This window comes from Talpa europaea, assembly GCF_964194135.1.
Source record: "Talpa europaea genome assembly, chromosome: 3".
NCBI lineage: Eukaryota > Metazoa > Chordata > Mammalia > Eulipotyphla > Talpidae > Talpa > Talpa europaea.
In genome coordinates this window covers 146,939,393-146,951,802 of record NC_140069.1, presented here as the reverse complement: position 1 = coordinate 146,951,802, position 12,410 = coordinate 146,939,393, and the positions used below count along the sequence as shown (strand labels likewise).

General features: G+C 43.4%; 1 protein-coding gene across 1 annotated transcript in view; it reads right to left on the bottom strand.

The window, feature by feature from the left end:
• CNTNAP2 (contactin associated protein 2) overlaps positions 1–12,410 on the bottom strand; it is a gene marked incomplete at both ends in the record, with an annotated part of 1,573,870 nt that overhangs the window by 249,659 nt on the left and 1,311,801 nt on the right. The window contains one exon of the mRNA XM_084230860.1: positions 7,625–7,752. Within this exon, the coding sequence (XP_084086986.1) occupies positions 7,625–7,752 (128 nt within the window). The remainder of the gene's footprint in view (positions 1–7,624; positions 7,753–12,410) is intronic.

Below are 12,410 nucleotides of genomic sequence, written 5' to 3'. Positions count from 1 at the left end.
AAGGTTGATGGTTTCTACACATCACTTTAGTTTCTTTTACTTCCCTTTACTAGCAACCAAAAAACTGCTAGAACTAAAAGAAAAAACAGAAGTTACCAACTTTATATCATTGACCCTTCTCCCTACAGCTGCCAGCTCTCCATCAGGGTTTTCCAGATGGCTGATCTCACAGTGGGATGACTAAGAGCTCTGGCACCACATCATTGCACTCCTGAGCTGCTGTGACGCAGGGCCCCAAGGCCAGAGTTCCAGGTCAAGGCTCCCCCTTTGTGTCTCAACATTCATCTTGGCTACTGGGAACTGCTAAAGATGAAGGCTCCGTCAGCCTCTCTCTTGATGTGCTCCACCGCGAGCCAGCTGGGAGACCCCGGGCAGGTCACTCAAACTTTCTGGACCCAAGTGCCCTCATCTGTAAAATAGGAGCTCTGCTGTTTTGATCTCTATGATTTTTCCAGTTAGGATATTATGATTCTTTTTTTTTTTTTTAAGATTTATTTATTTATACAAGAACCCGGATACAGGCCAGATGTGTGTGTGGGTGGTGAGAGGATTCACCAGAGACATAGTGGGGAACAGAACAGGCAGACTGATGAAATGCACTGCTGAGGGGAACAGCGGCGAGACAGGAGAGGTCTGCTGTGCCATGTGGGACCCTCGCCGGCCGGCCGGGATCGAACCCGCGCTGCAGAGGCTGCGGACAGCTTCACAGTGCGCCGCTCAACCGCCTGCGCCACCAGGGAGGCCCTGATTCTTTGTTCTTGTTTTCAGCTATCCGGGAAGCAAGTAGATACAGATACATGCAGGAACAAATGGGGCGAAGAAAAGGACTTGGAGCATCTTCTGAGACAATAATGGTTGACAGAGGTCTAATTTATCCATCCTGGAATTTGTGGTGTCAGAGCTGCCTTTGTTATCATTTCTGAATTGATCACAAGTTACAAAGAGGGGGTACAACCAGGACTTTAGGGTCTGGGTCGGGGGAGTGGGGAGGGGCTGGAAGTGGTCCTCTGTGCTCATCACTGGACTGTTATCATCTTCTGCAGGTTCCAGCAAACTGTCTCCTCTGAGTGGGTCTGAGTTAGGGATAATCTTTCCAGCAACAGCAAAGGGAAGAAAATGATGCAGAAAGCACAGTCCCTTATGTAGTGAAAACTTTTGATAAGGGAAATTGCAGAGCTAAGAGGGGTATCTAGGGAGAGAGGAAGGCCCTAGGGAAGCGGAATCCCAAAGCTCCAGGCCTCTGAGATGTTTCTACTGACAGGTGCTGGAAGGGCAGAATTTGGATCCTAAACCAAACTTGGCTTTATCATTTCTCCTTTGCTTCGATGTATTTTTTGTTTTTCATTCAACAAACATCTGAGTCCTTTTATAGGTGTCAGACATACAATACTGCTGAGGCTATGAAAGTGAATAAGAAAGACTGTTCTTATTTTCTAGATGTCCACTGTTGGGGAAGGAGAATAAATGTTATAAGGTAACAGGGAAACCCATGTTATTGCTTGTTAAAGGGAGGGGTGCAGAATCAAGAAGCATCTTCCCTCCACTAAAAATGAAACTGGAAGCAGTTTTTGTCAGTTCTCCTTTGTAGGGGAGAAAAAAGTTGCCACCCCAAAATACATTTTTTTGGCAGAAGGTTGATTTCCAGGGAGGGGCCCTGCAGGCCGGGCTGAGGTTGTCTTTGACAAAGATATTTACATGTAACTGCGTAAGAGCAGGGCCCCTCCCGGCCCTATCTCCTGCTCTCTTTTCAAAGGGGAAGGCAGAACGTATCCTGCATTTTGTCTACTGTGCCTTCTCCTGCAACCTCCTTTGCTCCTTTTCTCTCTCTCCCAGGCCCCCTGTCTTACATGGCTAAGCTGTGTAGGACAATGTCCAAAGTCACAGGGGCGAGTTATTGAGCTTTGCTGGGTGTTCCCCAGGCCTTCTCTCATCAATCTGTCTGTCACCGTTTTGATTATTTGAGCAGTGAAGAGCCCAAAGGGGTGCAGGATGAATTCCTTTATACCCCAACACTTTCCAGGTCAAACCTTGAGTGTAGGTGGAGCAAAGTAAGAAGACCCAGTTTTGAGGGAGCGGTACTCAGTGCGCACTACCGATTCCCCTCCGGGGCAACCAGACAGCCACCCTTGCGGGTCCACTGGGGCCGAGCAACTGAGTTTTGGACAGAGGGCTGTGGGCAGAAGTGATGGGAGCCACGTACACGTCAGTCCTCCAGCATCCCACGTGGGCCCCGGGTCTCTCTTCCCACACACCTGCAACTGTGGATGCCCATGTTGTCGATGCAGAGCAAGAGGCAGAGGAGGGCTACCTAGCCCATGTCAGGGGACAAGGCAAAATATAAATCGTTATTGTCTTCAGCCTTGGAGCTGTCAGAGCTGGTGCTCCCGGCCCAGCCTATCCTGATAACCCCACGGTGCTAAATAAAGTGGGGAAGAGGCCTCCTCATTTTCCATGTTTCCCCAAGACTGTGTGTGTCCGAGTAGGCATTCTTTCAGTCGCTCTTGAGAGTCTAGCATGAATGAATCCTGTTAGGCTGTTAGATGCTGCCTACTGGCTGAGTGCCGCTGCTCCACAGAACTGAGGTTGTACTGCTGAAGGGCAGGGGTGGGAGGGTGAGATGACTGGGGACAGGGGGTACCCTGCAGAGCAAGAGGGGGAGGGGGACACTATGTGGTGGGATATGGTCAGCAGCAACAAGAGAGTTCCAGGCACATGGGAAGCCGGGAAGAAAAGATTTCAGGGATTCACAGAAAGAGGGAGACTGTCTCAGGCTTCCTTCCTGGCAAAAAACTAGACCTTGGCATAACCTTGAGCACACAAGAGACTTTCCTTCCTTCCCACCCTAACCCAACCTCCAGCCCAACCAGTGAGACAGAAGCGGCTTCTCCGGAAGCAGCTCTGAAGCTTATCAGTCAGCCACTTGCCAGCTTGGGTTGATGTGGGTTCATGAAACCTGGTTGTCTGTGGGCCCCACATGGACCCCAGGTCTCTCTTCCCACACTCAGAAACTGTGGATGCCCATGCAGAACAAGAGGTGCCCCCTGATACAGTGCGGGGAGCACAGGAGAGACAGAGAAAATAAAGAGCCGTGTTCAGCACCTGCACGCTGGGCTATCTCCTGTCTGGCCTCTTCCAGGCCTGAAGTACCGAAGTAAAAAGGGGAGCGCAAACTGCTCTTCTCCAGAGCCCGGGAACAACTCATCCCTCCTCTCAGAGCTGCTTCCTGTCCCCTGTTGAGCTACTGCCCCTGCACACTGCCCAGCCCCACCGGGTGCCCGCAGATGCTAGGGGCACACCATGGCCTGTGCGTGGCCTGGCTCTGTCCTTGGGGGGACAATACTTGTTTGCCTCCAGCTTGCCTGTGGAGAAAAGACGTGTCCCACAGTCCTCATCTGGCCCTGGTGAGGTGGCGGCTGGTGAGGGTTTGTGAAACCCCTCAGCAGAGAGAGCTTGGCCCTTCTGTTACCCCAGCACAGTGACCGTGTTCCCCAAGAACAAGCATCCTGTGCCTTTTGCAGAAAACCCATCCACATCTTTATCCCTCCTGCACTTGGCTTTGCCTCTGCCCTGCGTGTTCCTGCACTGGAAGTGTCTGCTCACCTCTCCTACTGGGAGCTGCCCCTGGGAGCTGCCCCTGGGGGTCTGGGCCACCTGAACCCTGAAACAGGAGTTCTGCAGGCCAGCTTGCTGCCCCGGCGGGTTTCTGTCGCGGACTCGAAAGAAGCCCTCAAGCAGCAGCTCTGTCCAAATTATTTCTACCTGGGTAGAAAGACTTGCTTGAAAAGACTTGCTTTTGTAGCAAACTTGCCCTGAATAATTGTTTAAAGTATCCCTCAAGGAGAGATGGGAAATCTTTACCTGGTGTGGCTGAGAATAAAGCCATTCTCTTGCAAATACTTTACAGAATTAATTGTATTCATGATGTAGACTACAAATAAGATTTCCACTTCTGAAACTCCAAATATTTCATTTTGAACTAATTCTATAAACGCTTAGCAGCTCCCTTCTAACAGGATTATATATTTAAAGTTGAAAACAATTTTCACCCCAGGTGTGTGACTTTGATCCTCTAAACAGCTCTTTTGTTTTCTCCTAGGTGAGAACACCTAGTTTAAGAGGGGAATTGGTCATTTCACCACACTTTTTATCTTAGTTAACTATCCATCACTGGTCACACTTTCAGTTAAATTTGGATGTGACGTTTCCATTTGAACATGTTTGTAAAAAACAGAAAAAAGATCGAAGGCCCATAAGCATTTTACCGCACTCTATGGAAAATGCAGCAGGCCTAGTGGGATGCACTGATTTTCTTTAGCATTTTGATTATATGGGTCTGCGAGTTCAGATGAATCAGAGTAAAAATGAAACTCAGCAGGCATGATGAAATCAAGCGAAGCCGCTGAAACGGTTGGGCAGAGCCCGCAGAAATGGTTTCGTTCTCCAAGACTGGGGGACAGAAGTGGGGCCTAATTGAAGAGACAGCTCGCCCGGTTTGTCATCACTCACCTCCTCAAACAGACAGAGACATGTTCAACAACAGATTGGGTTCCTTAAACTGTAGCTTTGCACAGACTTCCGTAACTGGCACAGAGTCGGTTAATCCCTGTAAGCACCAGGATAAATGCCCCCCATGCCATGTTTGAAATTATTAAATTGGAATTTAATCCCCTGACATTCAGGCCTTATTGGTAACTGGATGGGGGTGGCTCCAAGGAGCAGTGAAATAAGATCCCCATGCCATCTTTTTAATCAGCAATTGACTTCAAGAGGAGACTGGAGTTGGGGAACCCACCCAGAGTGGTTGCGGAGAAGGCTGTTGGGGTCCTCTGCTATCTTTCCTCCTGAGCCCCTGGGAGGCTGCAAGGGTGCAGAGGAATTTGTTGTGTAAATGACATTTTAAAGGAAGTATTTTATTCATTTGTAAAACAGAAAGGTTAATATTTACCATCTCCCCCTCACTGGGTGTGGTAAGTACCCAAGGAAACCATGTGTACAGACTAGAAAGTGCTCGATGTGGAATCCTTTATCATTACTGTGTCCATGTTGCAACATTTTCAAAAAAGATTTATTTTATTTATTGATGCATATAAGAACTGGAGTGTAGGCCAGAGGTACAGGGGTGAGAAGATTCACCAGAGACAGAGTGGGGAGCAGAACAGGCAGATTGACTGAAATACACTGCTGAGGGGAGCAGCGGGGAGACAGGAGAGGTCTGCTGTACCATGTGGGTAGCTCCCTGGCTGGGGATCAAACTTGTGCTACAGTGGCTGGTGATAACTTCACGGAGCTGAGAATTAACCCCAGTGCCACCAGGGAGGCCATGTTGGAATATTCTTAAAGATAAGTCAGGCATCAACTGCTGGCTCTTCTCTGGCCATTCAGGTACTGGGGATAATATGCTCAGTTCGCGCGCGCGCTCTCTCTCTCTCCTCCCTCTTCCCCCTCAACTAAAGTATTCCGGTGATTAGGCATTGACTGTGCTTTTGCATTTATGAGGTACCAGGTAAGACCTGGCGTAACAGGTCTTGCTGAAGCTGCAGCACTAGACCAGGTGGTGTGGAGACATGAGCTGGCTCTTTGTTTCATCCGCAGCTCCTAAATAGGTCTCATGGAGCAACTGCCTTAGAAAAGAAATGTAGACTGACACTGGCCACGATCCTTTCCCTATTTTCTCTTTTTAAATATAATGTCTGCCTGAAATTTACTAGCACTCCTTTCTTGAGCCTAAGTTGCAATCCTTTTTATACCACAACATCTAACATTAACTAAAAAACATTTTTTATATTGCAATTTTTTTATGTGCATTTCCCAAAACATGGTTTCAACTTCTTATTCTCCATAGAACTTGATAAAGTTAGACACACAACTCAGTTCTTCCTGATTTATTAAGAGAAAACAACCTAATACTAGCTATAAACTGTTAATACATTTCTTCTACACTATTCAACATATGGAATCTTCTTTTTAAGAATGGTAATAAAAGTTTGCAAAAGTGGGATTTTTATAACTAAATTGAATTACTAATTGAGTTCAGAGAAACTAATTCACAGTTAACTTCAGAATTAGAATTGATTAAGTGAGAACCGTTTTAACTTTCTATATTAATGAGGAATGATGACATACTAAAAACGATTCTTGTTTGACAACACAGGAGAACCTGCTGTGTTGAGAGTGACACTTCGACCTGTCTCAAAACATTTGTTTAAAATGAATATTTACTGTCATTTTATGTCAATATGTTTTTCTTAGCCAGTTGAAATTAAATGTTTTATTGAACATTTCTAGTAAGACTCACTGGACAAATGAGGTGTTATTGTTTAATAAATGCACAACAAAGACCTCTTCACCTGCCTCAGTTTTAAAGGTAGTATATTCATTTTCTCTGTGTAAGAAGGGACACATCAATACAATCTCCATATTCCTCTCTCTCTCTCTCTCAAAATCAGGAGCATTTCACTGTTTACCTGCTGATAGCCTCAATGCACCAAGTAGTAAACAGATAAACACGCATCATTACATTCCTTAGGACATCTAATTGATGACATCGAGTAGGTCTAATTCTCCCTTGATTTATGCAAGTGGCTATAATATTCTATCTCACATAATGATCTGCTAGGAGGCCTCCGGATCCAGGCACTAAAGTCTTTACAATCTCCCCAGGAGGAGTTGGGACACAGGTGGCGTTCGCTGCCACAGCAGAGGAAATGGAGGGTCTGCCTGATGGCTCCGGGCAAGTCAGTGACTCAGAGAACAGAATCTAGGTCTCCCGATGCCTAGCACACAATCAAAAACGCACAGAATGCCAAGGGAGTTGCTCGATCACGGGTGCTGATGTGAAGATGGAAATGACACCCAGGATGCTCATTGTGGAATCCCCATGGCAACCTGCCGCCATTCCTCTCTGGCTGCTCATAAAACACACTGAAGGGTATCAAACAACATAAAATCCTAATGGTGCCCTTAATTAGGTGGGACCAGCATTCCAGCTCCCTGACCTCCCACCGACCAAGCTAGCAGCCCCAAATTCCTCTCTGTGGGACCAAAACCAGAAAGCACGGCAGTAATAATCTTCAGCTTACAAGGGACCATCAAGCTCTGATGAAGATGAAATTTGATAGCACTAATGTCAGACTTTATATGACCATAATCCAAGTTTACCATGATACATTGTAATGATGTATCATTGTTACAATGATACATTGAGCCATAATGCTACTATTTATATCACCATAAACTTAGTTTATGGTGATATAAATAGTCATGCTAATGGCATTAACAACAGCACTCAGTGGATCCACAGCTGCTGAGTGCTGCTTTCAAGCTATTAGCATGGCTATTTATATCTCCATAAACTTAGGTGTTACACTTGTTATGTATGACTATCCAAGGATGATGGATAATCACGTCCTTTGCCCAAATGGAGGCTCCTGGACTGAGGACAGACTATGGCTGTTTCCATCTTCTATGTAGGAAGGTCCGTCCAACTGTCCATGTGATTGTGTCACGTGGAATTTCCTTAGCAATTACACGAGAGCAAGTCTGTCTCCACCATTCTCTGAATTGTTGAGAAACACTGTTTAAAACAGAAAAGAAAGTGCAAGCCACAGCTGCTGGGCCAACTTACTGTCTCCTTGGCAACGCAGGGGACCCACGGTCAGTTTGGCTTCTGAGCCTTGGCGGTCTGTATCTCCAACCACCACCTGGCTCACCGGCAGGTGATCTTTGTAGGACAAGAAGCCAGCGTCCTTCCTCCTGAAGCACAGGGAGAGACAGAAGAGGGAGGGAGGCTGAGTTAGAAACACATCTTTTCTGATCACTGCTTGTCTATTGTGCCCAGATTTCAGTAATGTTCACTTGGTCACTGAGTAGAAGCACAGTGAAAGAGCTGGTCTCTCTTCCACTGGGTGATCTTGCTGGGCTTTGCTCAGAAGCATCTGTGACACTTTCACCTTCTGGAAAACAGAACTGACATTCTGACTTCCAGAGGCATCACTGATATCCTGTGTACTATGCTAGGCTGGAAGTAGACAACCACGTAGCCTCCAATACACACCCCAAAGACTGAGCAGTGTGCAGGGCTGGCTACTGTCGTAGATCAAAAGTTCAACAAAGTCAACCTGATCTCTTGCATAATATATGAAACAAAACCCCATGATAAAAATCCTTTGTCTCCTTAATTGCTTACAAGCAGTTGCTTCAGAGGTTTTCTTCCCTGCTGTGCATCAACTAAATGGTGAACACTTTTTTTGGTTCTTACACTTCTTTTTGTTTATTTTAACAACTGAAAGAACTTATGTGAAGTTTCCAACACAGAGCAGGTGCTCAATAAGTGTCTATTTCCATCTATAATGAGGCCTGGTGCTGAGATTTAAGCCCAATTTGGTTTTCCTCCTAGATTTCTGTTTGTACTATCTTGTTTCAGGTCTCTTAATTCTCTCCCATACTCAGCCCAAATAAAAGGGAAAGAGGCTGGTTGCAAAGTACTGATTCTAGGACAGAGAGCAGGTATCCAGGATACCTGTGGGGGTACCCCAGGGGAGTTCATGCAGCACAGGTATCACCTGGATAGGAAGTCATTGCGCCTTTGTTTTCTTGCCATGAGACCAGGGCTGAGGGGTTCCTCATTTGGGGCAGGAGGGGTGGTAGGTACAAATCAATGCAAAGTCATCCCGCAAATTCCCTCCCTTTGCATCATTTTTTACACTGTTTACTCTGAACATAAAGGACAAATTTGAAATTGTAAATACAACTGAGCACAGAAAATTAAACTGATGCTGGACAACAGAAGAATGACAGAGACAGGTGAATAATCAGGTGAAAGATGTGCCATTTGCATCTCTGCAAATAATGCAGTGGATTGAGGGAAATTGACTGGGAAGCCCGCGCTGGTATTAGCCATCACTTATGCTCTGGATTTTTGGAATGTCAGTGAATCTGAGTTCCCTCAGGTCTCAGGGCCCACAGAATCCAGGAAGTAGTCACAGAACTTAGCCACTGGGCATTAAGGAAGCATATGTTACATTGCCCTTAGTTATTTCATTGTTTTCAAGTTTCCAAAATAAAGTTGTTGCTTTCTAATTTATCAAATTGGAGCTAAGATTATACAGAAAAGCATTTGATGACCTGGCCTCAAAGATCTCAGTAGAAGCTCTCACAAACTCAACTTCTTCTATTAGGACTTTTTTTATTCATAACAGTTTTTGTTCATAAACAAAGTTTTTTGAAATACAGTCACTTAAAAAAAAATACTGTCTATGGTGCTTCCCCACCACAGTGGGAAGCTGAGTGTCTGTGACAGAGACTGCATGACCCTGGAGTCTAACATATTTATTACATGGCCTTTTGTGAAAAAAGTTTGCCAACTCTTGCTCCACCAACAGCCATTTTCCTTTGGGAATTTGTCGCACATACACTCCATGGATGTCATGATGGACTATTGTCACCCAGTGGTTTCCAAAGTTGAATGTGGATGGGGAGGGGCAGAAGAATATTCCAAGCAGGGGAAGAAATCATTTAAACATTGATTTATTTTTTTAAATATTTATTTATTCATACATACAAGAACCGGGATACAGGTCAGATGTGGGGGAGGATGAGAGGATTCACCAGAGACAGAGCGGGGAGCAGAACAGGCAGACCGACTGGAATACACTGCTGAGGGGAGCAGCGGGTGAGACAGGAGAGGTCTGCTGCACCATGTGGGTATCTCCCAGGCTGACCAGGATCGAACCCGCGCTGCAAAGGCTACGGACAGCTTCACAGCACTGCCCTCAACCACCTGCGCCACCAGGGGAGGCCCACCATTGATTTATTTTTAATCTAACAATGAAAAATAACAACCTTCATGAATAATTAACTTGGATTAACTCTGCAGAGCATGGCAGGAGGTAATGGGTCACCCTGAGGACAACTGGCTTCTATTCTGAAGGATTATTGGAGTCCTGCAGTGTGTGGGTGCTCTCAGCCTACAGCTGTCCCAGCATCTCTAAGGCAGTAAGGCCAATTTTATCAAGGCACGATCTCTGAGTGGGAGACTCTCCATGACATTCTGTAATGAAATGAGTAACGGTCATGAAGATCCAAAGAATGCTGTTCAAGGAATCCCTATACATGTCAGAAGACGCCTTCAAAGGCAGTCATTATTTTGACCACTAACATCAAGCATTAGTTTTTCCTGTTCTTGACTTTCATATCCATGGGCTCAGGATAGCTTCATCTGTGCTTGGCTTCTTTTACTCAACCTTATGTGCCTAAGACTCATCCATGCTGCTCATCCAAAAAGTATTTTGAATTTAAAAAATGTGCTGTGTTAATACAAAGGCAGGGCTAGACATTGAGACTGAACATTGTTCTGTTGTCCTTTGGGTTGTTTCAGTGTTTGATTATTGTGAATAAAACTGGATGAACATTTTATTAATGTGTTACTTATAAGCAATCATTTATGTTGGGCATTTACCCTTAAGTAGAAATGTCAAGTCAAAATGCTAACTGTCATATATACTAACTTTCATATATGCTATACTTTCATATATACATGCTTAGTTTTAGTAGAAACTCCTAGATAATTAATCAATATGCACTCCCACCAGTAGTGCACAAAAATTCAGGCTGCTCAATACTTGACAATACCTGCTATTATAAGTCCATTTATGATGAGAAAGTAATTTCTCTGTAACAAAACTTGTGTTAATATAAGAGCATTTTGGAAAACAAGGTTTGGAAACATTCCAATCATGTAATTTTGTCAATCAATTATTAAAATTGATAACCTTATAAGAATTTGCACATGCACACACTTTCACAATTTGGAAATATAATACTTTAATTTTTGTAATTGTCTTATAGATGGAGAGTTCTAATGGATTATGGATTTATATGTAATGCTAAAATGGGCAATTATTCAATTATTCTGCAAACAGAACTGATTTACATCAGAGGTGATAAAAAATTACAAGTCACATTTTATGAAAACTTTTGGTCAGTAAAATGGAATGATATCATGGTTCATTCAATGTCTTCAGCTGATATGTATCTTTAGGTAATATTGGTCAACTATGATGATCAATGAGGTCACATCAGGATGAACAAAACTAAAAGGCAGAGTTCCATTTAGTAACTCAAGATATATGAAATAATTATGTGTATTCAATCACATGACAGTAACTAAACGTATTTCCCTTACTATTTCAGAGGAAATATTAATTTAACTTTTATCATTTAGAAAAACTCACATTGAACATAAAATGTTTGTATATCAAAACCTATTATTATTTGTATACTTATTTGTATACTTAAGTGTGTGCTCAAATTTTTTTAATGATAGAGTGAGGGTAAAAAATATGATGAACAATGCTCTAAGTCATAGACAACAGTAATAATAGTAGAGTTTCCATCATTGAGAATGTAAATACAGGACTGTTTTCTTATATGTAACATCCAATCTGAAATAAATTTTTCTTCATAGGCATCATTATCCTCATTTTACTCATGAGAAGTTTGAAAATCAGAAAATTTATCTTGACCAAGGTCACCAGGACAGAAGTGTAGACTGTAACTAAATTTAGATGAACTGGACCTCAATCTAAGCTTTCCACTGAAAAATGGAAAGAAAACAAAACAGAGAAAACCATAAAACCACTGTCAATTAAAAAGCCTTCTCATTTTAATATTTATTTCTAGATGAGATGAAAATGCACCTTTTAAGATACACTTATCCTGAACTCTTGAGCTTATCTGTGAGCAGTAAGTTCAAAGGTATCTGTAGTTTTTCACTCACACACTGCCCTCTTACTCTGTCGACATGAATAAAAGATGTGTAGAACCATCCTCCAAATTAGAGACAGTTTATGAGGGTATAGTGAAGTTTATGAAAGGTTTTCAGCTCAGTTAATAGTTATAACACTCTTTACCAAAGCAAGAAAACAGGAAAAAAATGATCAGCTGAGGAAAACAAAAGTTACTGTCCAAACTTGGAAACAAATTCGTCATGGAAACAAATTTGTGAATGGCAATAAAGTGGTTTGACCAGGACAAAGTGTCTGTGCTAAAGCACAACCACTTACAAAAAGTGACAAGAATAAAATATGCCAGAATCCGCATCGGCCATCTTAGTGTCTGTGTGGAAATTACTCAGCAAGCGATGCAAGCCTTCATGGGAAGTTATGATCTTTACAGATGGAGGTCAATCTAATTTAGGGAGATATTCAGTAACTATTTATCATGTTAGCATAATCTAATTACATCTGTTAGTGGGTTTGTCCCTTAGAAAAACTCGATCATCCATTTCAAATAGGCCATGAACTCAAAGTCTTGTATAATCTTCCTATCAGCATTTTCACTAAAGTAAAATTTGATTTTATAGATTTGCTTCTCAACCAGGCATTTCTGATATTTCACTTCAGTAATATTTT